This window comes from Bos taurus, chromosome Y, assembly GCF_002263795.3.
Source record: "Bos taurus isolate L1 Dominette 01449 registration number 42190680 breed Hereford chromosome Y, ARS-UCD2.0, whole genome shotgun sequence".
In the NCBI taxonomy this organism is placed as follows: Eukaryota; Metazoa; Chordata; class Mammalia; order Artiodactyla; family Bovidae; genus Bos; species Bos taurus.
Window position 1 is genome coordinate 42048874 of NC_082638.1, and position 12974 is coordinate 42061847.

General features: G+C 41.4%; 1 protein-coding gene across 1 annotated transcript; it reads left to right on the forward strand.

Moving 5' to 3' along the window:
- The first annotated feature begins 1036 nt into the window (after nt 1–1036).
- Nucleotides 1037–12094, forward strand: LOC132344698 (zinc finger protein 280B-like). The gene is made up of 2 exons (XM_059884340.1): nt 1037–1149; nt 10287–12094. Exon 2 carries the CDS (start codon nt 10358–10360, stop codon nt 11987–11989), a length of 1632 nt encoding a protein of 543 aa, XP_059740323.1. The 5' UTR covers nt 1037–1149; nt 10287–10357; the 3' UTR covers nt 11990–12094.
- Nucleotides 12095–12974: the final 880 nt, after the last annotated feature.

A 12974-nucleotide genomic window follows, 5' to 3' on the forward strand; every position in this document is an offset into this window, starting at 1 on the left:
AAAAATGAATATAATAGAGAAGAAAATATTGTAACAAAACCAAGACTTTATTCCCCCATATGACTACTAGGAGACTTCCAGCAGAACAGAGCATTTTAAAAAGACTCTGTAAAGGGCCCAAAAAGAACTATTTTAGGCTTTGCGAATATGATCTTTGACGATTGATCAAGTTTTCAGTCATAGACAATAACCAAAGGAACTGGCAAGTCCCTGTTTCAACTTTAAGGACACCAAAAATTGAACTTCACACAATTTTCACGTCAGAAAATAATATGCTTTTCGGTTTTCCTCAGCCATTAAAAACTGTAGGCTCTAAAATTAAAAAAAAAGAAAAAGAAAAAGAAGTAAAGCTCATTCTCAGCTCACTAGGCTGCTGCTAAGTCGCTTCAGTCCCGTCTGACTCTGTGCGACCCCATAGACAGCAGCCCACTAGGCTCCTCTGTCCCTGGCATTCTCCAGGCAGGAATACTGGAGTGGGTTGCCCTTCCCTTCTCCAATGCATGAAAGTGAAAAGTGAAAGTGAAATCGCTCAGTCGTGCCCGACTCTTAGCGACCGCATGCGCTGCAGCCTACCAGGCTCCTCCGTCCATGGGATTTTCCAGGCAAGAGTACTGGAGTGGGTTGCCGTTGTCTTCTCGGCTCAGCTCACTCTAGCTGTGCAAAATCGGGGGCAGGCTGCCCTGCATTGAGCAAAATGGAATTCCAAGAGAAGGGGCTTCAAGATCCAGGTGTACGGTCAAGTTTCTTAAGCAAGGGGCAGGTCACCCCTGAGGGCTGTGAGTGCTAGACACCATCATTGAAGTCCCCTGGTAGACTCGGAGGTCGTGCTCAGCCCTGTGCCCTGGCGACTGTGCAATCTATTTTCTTTTTTCCCCTTTGGTGAGCTGCGCAATCTTGACAGACCCAAGACACTTCAGATTCAGGTTCAGCCTGACTACGCCCCCAGCAGTTGCCTCCAGAGGGGGCCACCGCGCGCGCATGCGCGGAACTCGGCCTAGCGGCCAATCCGATTGCAGGCGTCAACACCTGGCAACCAATCGTCCTTGGCAGCGGACACGCCGGCAGTTGAAGCGGCGTCCCAGGCCTGAGGAGGCATTGTTCCCTCGGGCCTGCCTCCTCAGACTTAACCCAGGGACTGTTTTGGTGCAGGTGAGCTGCCGGCAGTTCTGGCATCGCCGCCCACGGGGACCGGTAAGGACTGGGGCCTGGTGCGGCCAAAGCGGTGCCAGAGTGCCCAGGGAAGGGTTTCTCAGATCCCCAATCTGGCGGGGCCTTGCTCGGCGAGACGGCCTCTGAGGGCCAAGGGAGCTTGAGGCCGGGCCTACAGGCCCCAGGCCCCTTTCGCCCTCTCCCCTCTCTAGTCTGGGTGGGAGCAGCTCTCCAGCAGCCTTCCTGTCCTAGGGGTGGGACAAGCCAGCTCGCGGAAAGGGCCTGTCATGCCCCCAGCCCCCCGCCCCTCCCAGGTCTCCTGTGGAACTTAATATATTTAAACACACACACATATACAAATCTTCACGCGGGTTTATGACTCGGGCCCAACCCGGTTCTGCAACCAGACACAGTCAGGCGGGCACAGCAAAAAAAAAAAAAAAAAAAAAATCAATCTAGTGGCCTCTCCACTGCCGCGGCGCTTTGGTCGTTTTCCTGTTTGCTCTGCCTCTCCTCGGACTCCAGGGCTGCCCCTGTCCCTGGGGGCCCCGAGATTCAGGCCTTTGGTTCGGAAAGGTGGCAGATGAGGTATTTGTTTGTTTGTTTGTTTGTTTGTTTGTTTGTTACTGAGAGAAGGGAGGTGGGAGGAAGAAGCTCAGGGAAGAGGAGTTCAATCACTTGCTCTGGTTGAGTGTGAGACACCTGGTCAGCATCTGTAGGGTAGGACCAGGTAGGGCCTGGGGGATAGAATGTTTCAGGAAGAGGTGACTCACCCTGACCTTTCCCTCTGCCCGACCCCAGGATGTGACCTTCTCCTGCCTGGGAAGGGCACTCAGGTTTTCAATGTGCCCCTGAGGTAAGGTGACAGACATTTTTACAATAAGGAACAAAGTTGTGTCTTTCTTGCCTTCCGTTTTTCTCCTTTCATTCATGGGCTGACATGTTGCTGTGGAGAGAGAGTTCTCCTGGGGATTAGCTGACCCTGATTGCGGGTGGTGACTTCAGGGCAATCATGGTTTCAGGTCACTCTGAAGCTCTCTGAGTTGAAACATTAAAAGCAGGCAGGGAGGCTACTGGCTTGCTTTCTCCTGCATTCTTGAAAGAAAAAAAAAGTAAGAGCACCATGGGTTTTAAGCTGTGTAGAGCTGACTCCTACCACTTGGTGAGGCTAAAATGGGGCAATGCACATATCCTAAGGTTTTAGCTACAAAAGCAAAGTAATGAAGGTATGGGAATTCCCTTGTGGCCTGGAGATTAGGATTCTTGGCTTTCACTGCAGTGGTCTGGATTTAACTTCTGGTCAGGGAACTGGGACCCCACAAGCCAAGCAGCACGGCCAAATGAATAAAGTGGTTCATTCAAAGAAAATGTGTTGTGATTTAACATGTTTACATGGGATTACTTGCTCATTTTTGCACCTGTAAGAGCTTCATTTCATTAAGTAATTGAACTCCACTGGATGGGGGTGGGGGAGCATCTGAGTTCATTTCATGCCAGTAAACAAGATGATAGGTAGCTTTATGCCCAGCAACTTGTGCCTACAGCTCTGTTGCATAGTTATCTATTGCTGGTACAGCTTTGAACTTGACAGCATGTTTGGTTTTGGTCACAACATGTGGCTTCATAGGATATTAGTTCCCCAACCAGGGATCGAACACAGGATCCTGGCAGTGAGAGGGCTGAGTCCTAATCAAACCACTGGACTGCCAGGCAACTCCTGTTTTTAGGTGTTTTGGTTTGTTTTGTGTTTTTTAAGTTTTACCATATTTATAGGAGAACTCTTCTGTGTGTAAGTATGATGTGAATGATATTATACCTCGAACTGTTTGTGTTGTACATATTATCTCAAAATTGAATAGTTTGAAAAAACTTACACTTGATATCTATTGGTCTAGAATCCAGTTGGGTAGTTTAGCCTCAGGGTCCCTCCTGAGGTGGTAGTCAAGCTTTTATCTGGTTTGGCAACCTCTGAAAACTTGGCTTATTGAATGTAAGTTCTCTCACTTGGCTGTACTCATGAGGCCTCAGTTCCTCCTTCTGTGGGCCTCTCCAAGGGGCTGCTCGTGTGGAGGCTGCTGTCTTTTCCCAGAATGAGTGATTCAGGAAAGAACTTGCACCCATGATAAAGTGCAGTCTTTTTTCAGACGTTACACATCTTCACTTCTGTATTTGCTTAGTCTCACAGGTCAACCCTGTGATAGTTTGAGAGAGAACTACATAGGGGTGGGAATATCAGGACATGTGATTCACAGGGTCATCTTGAAGGCTGGTGACCATACCCAGTAATCCACCATGACAGCCTTTCTGCATATGATCTCAGTCTTGTTACTGTGAGCAAATTATTTGGCTTGTGTTCACTTCTTGTGTGCTGCTGCTTCTGCTGCTAAGTCACTTCAGTCATGTCTGACTCTGTGCAATCCCATAGACAGCAGCCCACCAGGGTCCCCCAGCCCTGGGATTCTCCAGGCAAGAACACTGGAGTGGGTTGGCATTTCCTTCTCCAATTCCTGAGAGTGAAAAGTGAAAGTGAAGTCTCTTAGCCCTGTCTGACTCTTCGAAAACCCCAGGACTGTGGCCTACCAGGCTCCTCCGTCCATGGGATTTTCCAGGCAAGAGTACTGGTGTGGGTTGCCATTTTCTACTCAATTCTTGTTTATTCAGTGATATTCTAGCAAGTCTCTTCTTTGTCCTGGATTAAGTTTTCTGTTTCTCTGGACGGTTCCCATCAGCAAACAGACTGACTATAATGTCACCTCTCATTAAAAATTTGTCTTTTGTGACACATCCTGCTTCTGCTTTTTTTTATTTTATGTTTTCTTATTATGGACTTCTGCAGAGTTGTTTGTAGAATTTTTTATCTCCATTTCTCTCATTTTCCTTTAAATCCACTCTTGTCAAGGTCACCAGTGAATTCCAAATGTTTAACTCAGTGGTCAATTTTTATTTTTTTTTATTTTTAAAAATTTTTATTATTATTATTATTATTTTAAATTTACAATATTGTATTGGTTTTGCCATATCAACATGAACCCATCATGGGTGTACACGTATTCCCCATCCTGAACCCTCCTCCCACCTCCCACCCCATACCATTCCTCTGGGTCATCCCAGTGCAGCAGCCCCAAGCCTCCTGTATCCTGCATTCAACCTGGACTGGTGATTCATTTCGAATATGATATTATACATGTTTTAATGCCATTCTCCCAAATCATTCTCCCCTCCCTCTCCCACACAGTCCAAAACACTATACATCTGTGTCTCTTTTGCTGTCTTGCATACAGTGTTGTTGTTACATCATTCTAAATTCCATATATATGTGTTAGTATACTGTATTGGTGTTTTTCTTTCTGGCTTACTTCAGTCTTTATAATAGGCTCCAGTTTAATTCACCTCATTAGAACTGATTCAAATGTATTCTTTTAAATGGCTGAGTAATACTCCATTGTTTATACGTACCATGGCTTTCTGATTCATTCATCTGCTGATGGTCATCTAGGCTGCTTCCATGTCCTGGCTATTAGAAACAGTGCTGCGATGAACATTGGGGTACACATGTCTCTTTCAATTCTGGTTTCCTCAGTGTGTGTGCCCAGCAGTGGGATCACTGGGTTGTATGGCAGTTCTATTTCCAGGTTTTTTTTTTTCTTATTTTTTTTAAGGAATCTCCACACTGTTCTCCATAGTGGCTGTATTAATTTGCATTCCCATCAATAGTGTAGGAGGGTTCCCTTTTCTCCACACCCTCTCCAGCATGTATTGCTTGTAGACTTTTGAATTGCAGTCATTCTGACTGGCATAACATGGTACCTCATTGTGGATTTTGATTTGCATTTCTCTGATAATGAGTGATTGTTGAGCATTTTTTCATGTGTTTGTTAGCCATCTGTATGTCTTCTTTGGAGAAATGTATATTTAGTTCTTTGGCCCATTTTTTGATTGGGATGTTTATTTTTCTGGAATTGAGCTGCAGGAGTTGCTTGTATATTTTTGAGATTAGCTGTTTGTCAGTTTCTTCATGTGCTATTATTTTCTCCCATTCTGAGGGCTGCCTTTTCACCTTGCTTATAGTTTCCTTTGTTGTGCTGAAGCTTTTAAGTTTAATTAGGTCCCATTTGTTTATTTTTGCTTTGACTTCCAATATTCTGGGATGTGGGTCATAGAGAATCCTGCTGTGATGTATGTCAGCGAGTGTTTTGCCTATGTTCTCCTCTAGGAGTTTTATAATTTCTGGTCTTATGTTTAGATCTTTAATCCATTTTGAGTTTATTTTTGTGTATGGTGTTAAAAAGTGTTCTGCTACTGCTGCTAAGTCACTTCAGTCGTGTCCGACTCTGTGCGACCCCATAGACGACAGCCCACCAAGCTCCACAGGCCCTGGGATTCTCCAGGCAAGAACACTGGAGTTGGTTGCCATTTTCTTCTCCAGTGCATGAAAGTGAAAAGTGAAAGTGAAATCACTCAGTCATGGCTGACCCTTAGCGACCCCATGAACTGCAGCCTTCCAGGCTCCTCTGTCCATGGTATTTTCCAGGCAAGAGTACTGGAGTCAGGTGCCATTGCCTTCTCCAAAAAGTGTTCTGCTTTCATTCTTTTACAAGTGATTGACAAGTTTTCCAGCACCACTTGTTAAAGAGATTGTCTTTTCTCCATTGTATATTCTTGCCTCCTTTGTCAAAGATAAGGTGTCCATAGGTGTGTGGGTTTACCTCTGGGCTTTCTGGTTTTTTTTCCATTGATCTATATTTCTGTCTCTGTGCCAGTACCATATTGTCTTGATGATTGTGGCTTTGTAGTAGAGCCTGAGGTTGTTATTTTATTTAATTTATTGGCAGCCTTTATTAGAGCAGTTCATTTCCTCCTCCCTGGGAAAAAAAAAATGTTTCATTTGGATTATAGAATGCTTGTCTTTCCTGCTTCTCTTCTATGTACAGTTCTTCCAGATACAATGTGTGACCTTTGTGTCTGGCTTTATTCAGATGCCATGTTTTCTTTTCAAATATTTATTTATCTAGCTATGTGGCATGTGGGATCTTAGTTCCTAGCCCAGGGATGGAACCTGTGCAGAGTCTTAAACACTGGATCTCCAGGAAAGTCCCCTAGTTTGTGTATTTTCAAGATTCATCCATTTCTTGGCTGTATAGCAGCACATTTTTTTTTATGGCTGAATATGGTATAACAATATGGTATGTGGCTTACCTGTAGTCCATTGTGAGCATATACCACCATTTATTTATCCATTCATCAACTAATGGATAATATTTGGATGGTGTATTCTTTGTGGCTATTGTGAATAATGTTGCTGTGAACACTGTTTTTGCATGGACTCAACATTTTCATTTTTTATGGATATATACAAAAGAGTGAAATTTCTGGATCATATGGCTACTCTATATTAATTTTTGAGGTACTGACAAAACACTTTTCCAAAGTGATTGTACTATTTTACAGCAATTACATCAACAATATATGAAGATTCCTTTTCTCCACATCCTCTGCAGCACTTGTTATTATTCCTCTTTTTGATTACAGCCAACCTAATGGTAGGAGAAGGCAATGGCACCCCACTCCAGTACTCTTGCCTGGAAAATCCCATGGATGGAGTAGCCTGGTGGGCTACAGTCCATGGGGTCACTAAGAGTCAGACATGGCTGAGCGACTTCACTTTCACTTTTCACTTTCATGCATTGGAGAAGGAAATGACAACCCACTCAAGTGTTCTTACCTGGAGAATCCCAGGGACAGGGGAGCCTGGTGGGCTGCCGTCTATGGGGTCGCACAGAGTCAGACAGGACTGAAGCGACTTAGCAGCAGCAGCAACCTAATAGGTGTGAAGTAGTATCTCACTGAGACTGATTTACATTTTGTTACGGGCTTCCTTGGTGGCTCAGAAGGTAAGATGTCTGCCTGCAATGCAGGAGACCTGGGTTCGATTCCTGGGTTGGGAAGATCCTCTGGAGAAGGAAATGACAATCCACTCCAGCATTCTTGCCTGGAAAATCCCATGGATGGAGGAGCGTTATAGGCTACCATCCATGGGGTCGCAAAGAGTCAGACATGACTGAGTGACTTCACTTTCTTTCACTTTCAATCATGTTAAGCAGTATTTTTTGTGATTGTTGGCCATTTGCATATCATATTTGGTGAAAAGTCCATTCAAATTATTTTCCTGGTTGTTAGATTTTTTTTTTAATTGTTGTAAAAAAACCAAACATCTAACTTAAATTTTTACCATTTTAACCATTTTTACATGCTAAGTATATCACACAATTTCATCAGCCTTTTTGGAGAAAGAAATGGCAGCCCACTCCAGTATTCTTGCCTGGAGAATCCCATCGACAAAGGAGCCTGGTGGGCTACAGTCCATGGGGACACAATGAGTCATACACGACTGAGCAACTCACACAAGTACACACACACACACACACACACACACACACAGAGTCACAGTGTTGTTTTGTTGTTGTTGTTGTCATTTTTTTAGCTGTTCTATGCAGCTTAAATGACAGTTTCCTGGTTGAGAATCATACCCAGGCCCCTGATAGGAAAGTTTGGAGTCCTAACCTCTGAAATATCATGGAATTCCTTATCACATTGCTATGAAATAGATCTCTACGCCTTTTCATCTTGCAAAATTGAAACTCTGTACCCATCACCTGTCCCATTAAACAACAACTCCTCTTTTCTTCCCTGTTTCCATGGACCCTGGACTCCATCATTCCACTTTGTTCCTTTCTATTGCTTGACTATATTAGATATTTCGTATAAGTGGAAACATACACTTTTGTCTTTTTTATGACTGGCTTATTTCCTTTGGCTTGATGTCTTAAGTGATCATGAAGTTGTAGCTTGGGGCAGAATTTCCTTTATATGGCTTAATAATGTTCCATTATATGTATGTATCACATTTGATAGATGTTTAGATGCTTCCACCTCTTAGTTGTTGTGATTAGTGCTGCTTTGAGCATGGCTATGCAAATATCTCAAGACCCCATGTTAACTTCTTTTGAATTTATATTCAGAAGTGGAATTGATGAATCATGTGGTAGTTCTATTTTTAATTTTTTGAGGAGGCTTTAGACTGTTTTCTGTAGCAGTTGCACCATTTTAAAATCTATCCATAACACACAAGGTCCAGTTTCTGTACATACTTGCCAAGAGTTTTCCTTTCCTTTCCTTCCTTTTACCTTTCCTTTCCTTCATATGTAAACACACACACATGCACGAACAATTTTTTTCATATCCTTTCCCATTACTGTTTATCACAAATTATGAATATAGTTCCTTGTGCTACACAGTAGGATCTTTTTTTATCTATTCTATATATTAACATTATAGTTTGCATCTGCTAGTCACCAGCTCCCAGTCTATGCCTCTCCCACCCTTCCTCTCTTGGTAATCACATAGTCTGCTCACTATGTCTGTGAGTCTGTTTCTGTTTCACAGATAAGTTCATTTGTGTTATAGTTTATAGTCCACATGTAAGTGATACCATATGATATTTGTCTTTCTCTTTCTGACATCCTAAGTATTATTTTTAATGCTAATGTAGAGTCAAGTGTTTACTTGACTTCATTTTCAGAACATTTGTTGCTACTGTATAGAAATGTGATTGACTTTTAAAATATTTATCTTATATTCTTCAAGCTTTTTATTAATTCTAATACCTGTGGTTTCTTTGGGATTTTCTATATATAAAAGTATGGTATCTCCAATATACTTTGACTTTTTCCTTTCCATTCTGAAGGCTGTTTTTTTGTTTGTTTGTTTGTTTTAAGCAACAACAACAATTCCTTTTTCTTACCTGATTGCTCTGGTTATAGAACTGCCAGTATAATATTGAACCAAAGTGTGGAATAGACTTCCTTATGTTGTTCCCAATCTTATAGGGAAAGCTTTCAGTGTTTCATTATTAAGTATGATTTAGCTGTGGGTCGTTTATAGGTACCCTTTGAGAAAGTTCTCTTCTGTTCTTAGTTATTAAGTGGTTTACTTTAACCCCTATTATGAAAAGGTGCTAGATTCAGGGAAATGCTTTTTCTGCAGGCAGATGTGTTTTTTGTCCTTTATTGTGTTAAAATGGCATAATGTCGATTGACTTTCATATAATGAACCAACTTTGCATACCTCCATAAATCCCACGTGATCATGGTATATAATCTTTTTTATATGTTGTTAGGTTTTGTTTGCAAGTATTTTGTTGAGGACTCTTGCATCTGTATTCATACAGAATATCCGTTGTGTGTGTGTGTGTGTGTGTGTGTTTGATGTCTCTGTCTGATATTGGTATTAGAGAAATACTGTCATGACTTTGCCTGATATGTGGGGAAGAGAAATGTGGAATGAAGGATGAAGCATTGTTGGATTTAAGTTTAGTCAGGATTAGAGGGAGAAATTTAGGATGTATAAGTGTGGCTTTGGGGGTGAGATTATCAAGAGAGTTCATTCTCAATTTTCTAGGCCTGTGTTAAGTGCTTGACATTGAATTATGCTGTTTGTTAACTGTGTATAGATACTTTATATTTGAATTTGCTACCCATTTTCTGTATTAACATTTATGAAATTAGTATGTGTGAATCAGTTGTAATGTGCATTTAAGATAACTTTTTTTCCAATTTTACTACAAAACAAGATGCCATTAAATAGCTGACGCTTTTTAAAAAGAGCTTAACCTTAAGTCTAAGAAATAAGCATGTTTGTCTTTAAGGTGCGGAAACACATTTAAAAGTTATAAATTTGCCCAAAAAGATGCAGCTGGTGTGTGATTAACTTAGAATTCCAGCTTAATCTTCTTTGACTCCAAAGTCCATGTTTCTAAACACTGTACAATAGTGCAGTTGTAAAAATACTCGTGCTTTACATGTGATTTCTCCTAATGATCAGTGGTGGTATTCTGTTTTTTCTTTTTCTTTCTTTTTTTTTTTTTAATTAGAAGAGATTAAAATCAACATGGAACAAAGCTATTATTCTTGAGTCATGTAGACTTGTAGTCATAGGTTATTCATCTTTCATTTAGTCTCTTTGATGCTCAGTATCTTTATTTGTAAGATAAGGGTGTTTATAACTACCATAGAGTTTTGGAGATAACCAAATAGCACATTTTTCTGTACTTAACTAATATGTAGTATATTTATACCTAGGTGGCAGTTTATTTAAAGGAAGCACTGGGACTTGTGGTCACACCCTCCAAGAACAAAAAAGTATTTAAAATATGGAACCACCATGGATGTCATGTGAAGAAGAACAAGAGCCAGAACCACAGAAAAGCGAGGGAGAAACCAAACTAGTAAATGATGAAGATGCTGAACTCATCTTGGTTGGAGTGGAACATGTACATGAGGATGATGATGTGATCTTTGTTGGGATGACCTCAAATTCAAAACCAGTCATTTCAAACATACTGAACAGAGTTACCCCAGGTTCTTGTTCAAGGAGAAATAGGTATGGTCACTTCAGGAAAGATAATGCTCAGAAATTACAGCCTGTTAGTCATGTGACTCCTACATCAGAAGCAAAGTCTGTCTTGCCACTTTCTGTCTCTGAATCAAGATCAACAGATAGTCCTATTATTATTGAGCCTTTGTCCAAAGCAGATTCTAAAAATATTTCACCACAAATAATGCCTAATAGCTTTTCAGAGTTATGTTCTCCTTTGATTACCTTCACAAGTTCATTGCAGCATCCAGTAGAAACAGCAGTTTCTGCAGGAGATATGGATAAAAGTCCTCGTGTATCAAAGCGACTTTCCACTTCTGAAACAAATAGCACAAGTCCCAAAAGGTCTACACTCAGTGATGGAGTTATAGGAGAACATTCTTTAGCTTTGTCCCTTTCAGGTACTTTTCATACAGTGACTACTCAGCAAAGCACACCAGACAGTGTTCATAACTCATTAAGCCATGTTCAGAGTGGAGAACCTTGTCCAACAGCTTTTCCAAAGGACAATGTTCATTGCAAGCCTGTAAGTCCTGTAGGGGGAAATGTATTGACAAAAACTGACTTTCCAAGTGTATCAAGTCAAAATAAGTTTGCTGATCCCACAGAAGGCAATCTGATTGTGTTACTTCGTGACTTCTACTATGGACAGCATATAGGAGATGGGCAGCCAGAACCAAAAACTCACACAGCCTTTAAATGCCACAGCTGCTTGAAGGTTCTAAAAAATGTTGAGTTTATGAATCACATGAAGCACCATTTGGAACTTGAGAGGCTGAGAGGTGACAGCTGGAAATACCACACCACCTGCCAGCACTGCCACCGCCAGTTTCCTACGCCCTTCCAGCTGCAGTGTCATATTGAAAGTGTCCACACTTCCCAGGAGCCCTGCACAGTCTGTAAAATCTGTGAATTGTCCTTTGAGGCAGATCAGATTCTCTTACAGCACATGAAAGATAATCATAAGCCTGGTGAAATGCCCTATGTATGCCAGGTTTGCAGTTACAGATCATCATTCTTTGCAGATGTGGATGCACATTTCAGAGCATACCATGGTAACACTAAGAACTTACTTTGCCCCTTTTGTCTCCAAATTTTTAAAACTGAAGCACTATACATATGTCATTATAGACAGCACTGGGCAAAGCGTTTTCACCAGTGTTCCAAATGTCGGCTACAATTTTTAACTTGTAAAGAGAAAAGGGAGCACAAGACCCAGTGTCATCAAATGTTTAAGAAGCCTAAGCAGCTAGAAGGATTACCTCCTAAAACAAAAGTTGTTATTCAGGTATCACTGGAACCCCTTCAACCAGGATTGGTGGAAGTAGCATCCATTACTGTGAACGCATCTGATTATGAACCATCACCCCCCAAATCTAAAAGTAGGAGGTCAAAAAAACCCGGTTAAGTCTACTTTAAGTAAGTCTGAAGCAAGTATTTCAAAGTTATAAACTCCATTAAAAACAAAAAATTCAACTATAGCATTATTCAATAATAAATACAGAGAAACCAATGTGTAATTTATGTGTTTTTGTTTTAAATACATGAAGTATAGTTTTGTTTGAATATTGAGATGTTATTTAAAAATATGTTACCTCTTTTTCATACAGTTGTCTTAGCACTAAAAAGTATGTGTGCGTGTGTGCGTGAGAGAGAGAGAGAGAACGAGAGAGGTGGCGAAAGGAAAAGTAACAGCCTATTTTGGTATTTCATGTTATTTGTAAGTTTGAAAGCTCTGCTATACGTATAATCTGTAGAGTGTTTTAGCAACGTAATTTTCAACTGTTTTCATGCCTTGACTATCTCAATATTAACTATATAGCCAGATTGGAATGGCTTTGTTATTGTATGTTCCCTTGTGCTGCTGAACTCTCCGAAGTGCCTCTGTTGTGCTGATCTACGATAACCTGGCTCCAAAAGCCTGGTGTGGAGAAGTTGATGGAGAAGCTATGATGTGAGTTGGGACCAGACATGGGATTTAGTCAGTCGAGAGCTGTGGCTTCTTGTCCCATTGGAGGAAGAGGTATGCATTCCCTCCAGGCATGGAGCCAAGGCAGAAGGAACACTGTCTCAGAGTGTCTTTACCTAGCCCAGGGACATCTCAAGGAAGCCAACCATTTAAATGCCTGTGTTTGGTGAGAGGCCCCTGCAAGCATCAAGCAGCCCCTGTGTTATCATTGACTGCAGTTGGGGAAGCAGAGATAGTTAATAGAATGAGGCATGGTTCCTGTGGACCTCCTGTTGAGTGATCAAAAGGGGAATTTGATTCATTCCATCCCCTTTCCCATTTGGCTAGCCTTTAGTCACAGTGAAGTAGCCATATCTGTCTCAGTCACAAAAGTAAAGCAAGTTAAGATTCCCAAGTAAAAAAGCCTTGACATCCAGTTTGATTT

Bases quoted from the DNA above. Each gene is read 5' to 3' on its own strand.
- LOC132344698 (XM_059884340.1), top strand. From the start codon at position 10,358: ATGGAACCACCATGGATGTCATGTGAAGAAGAACAAGAGCCAGAACCA.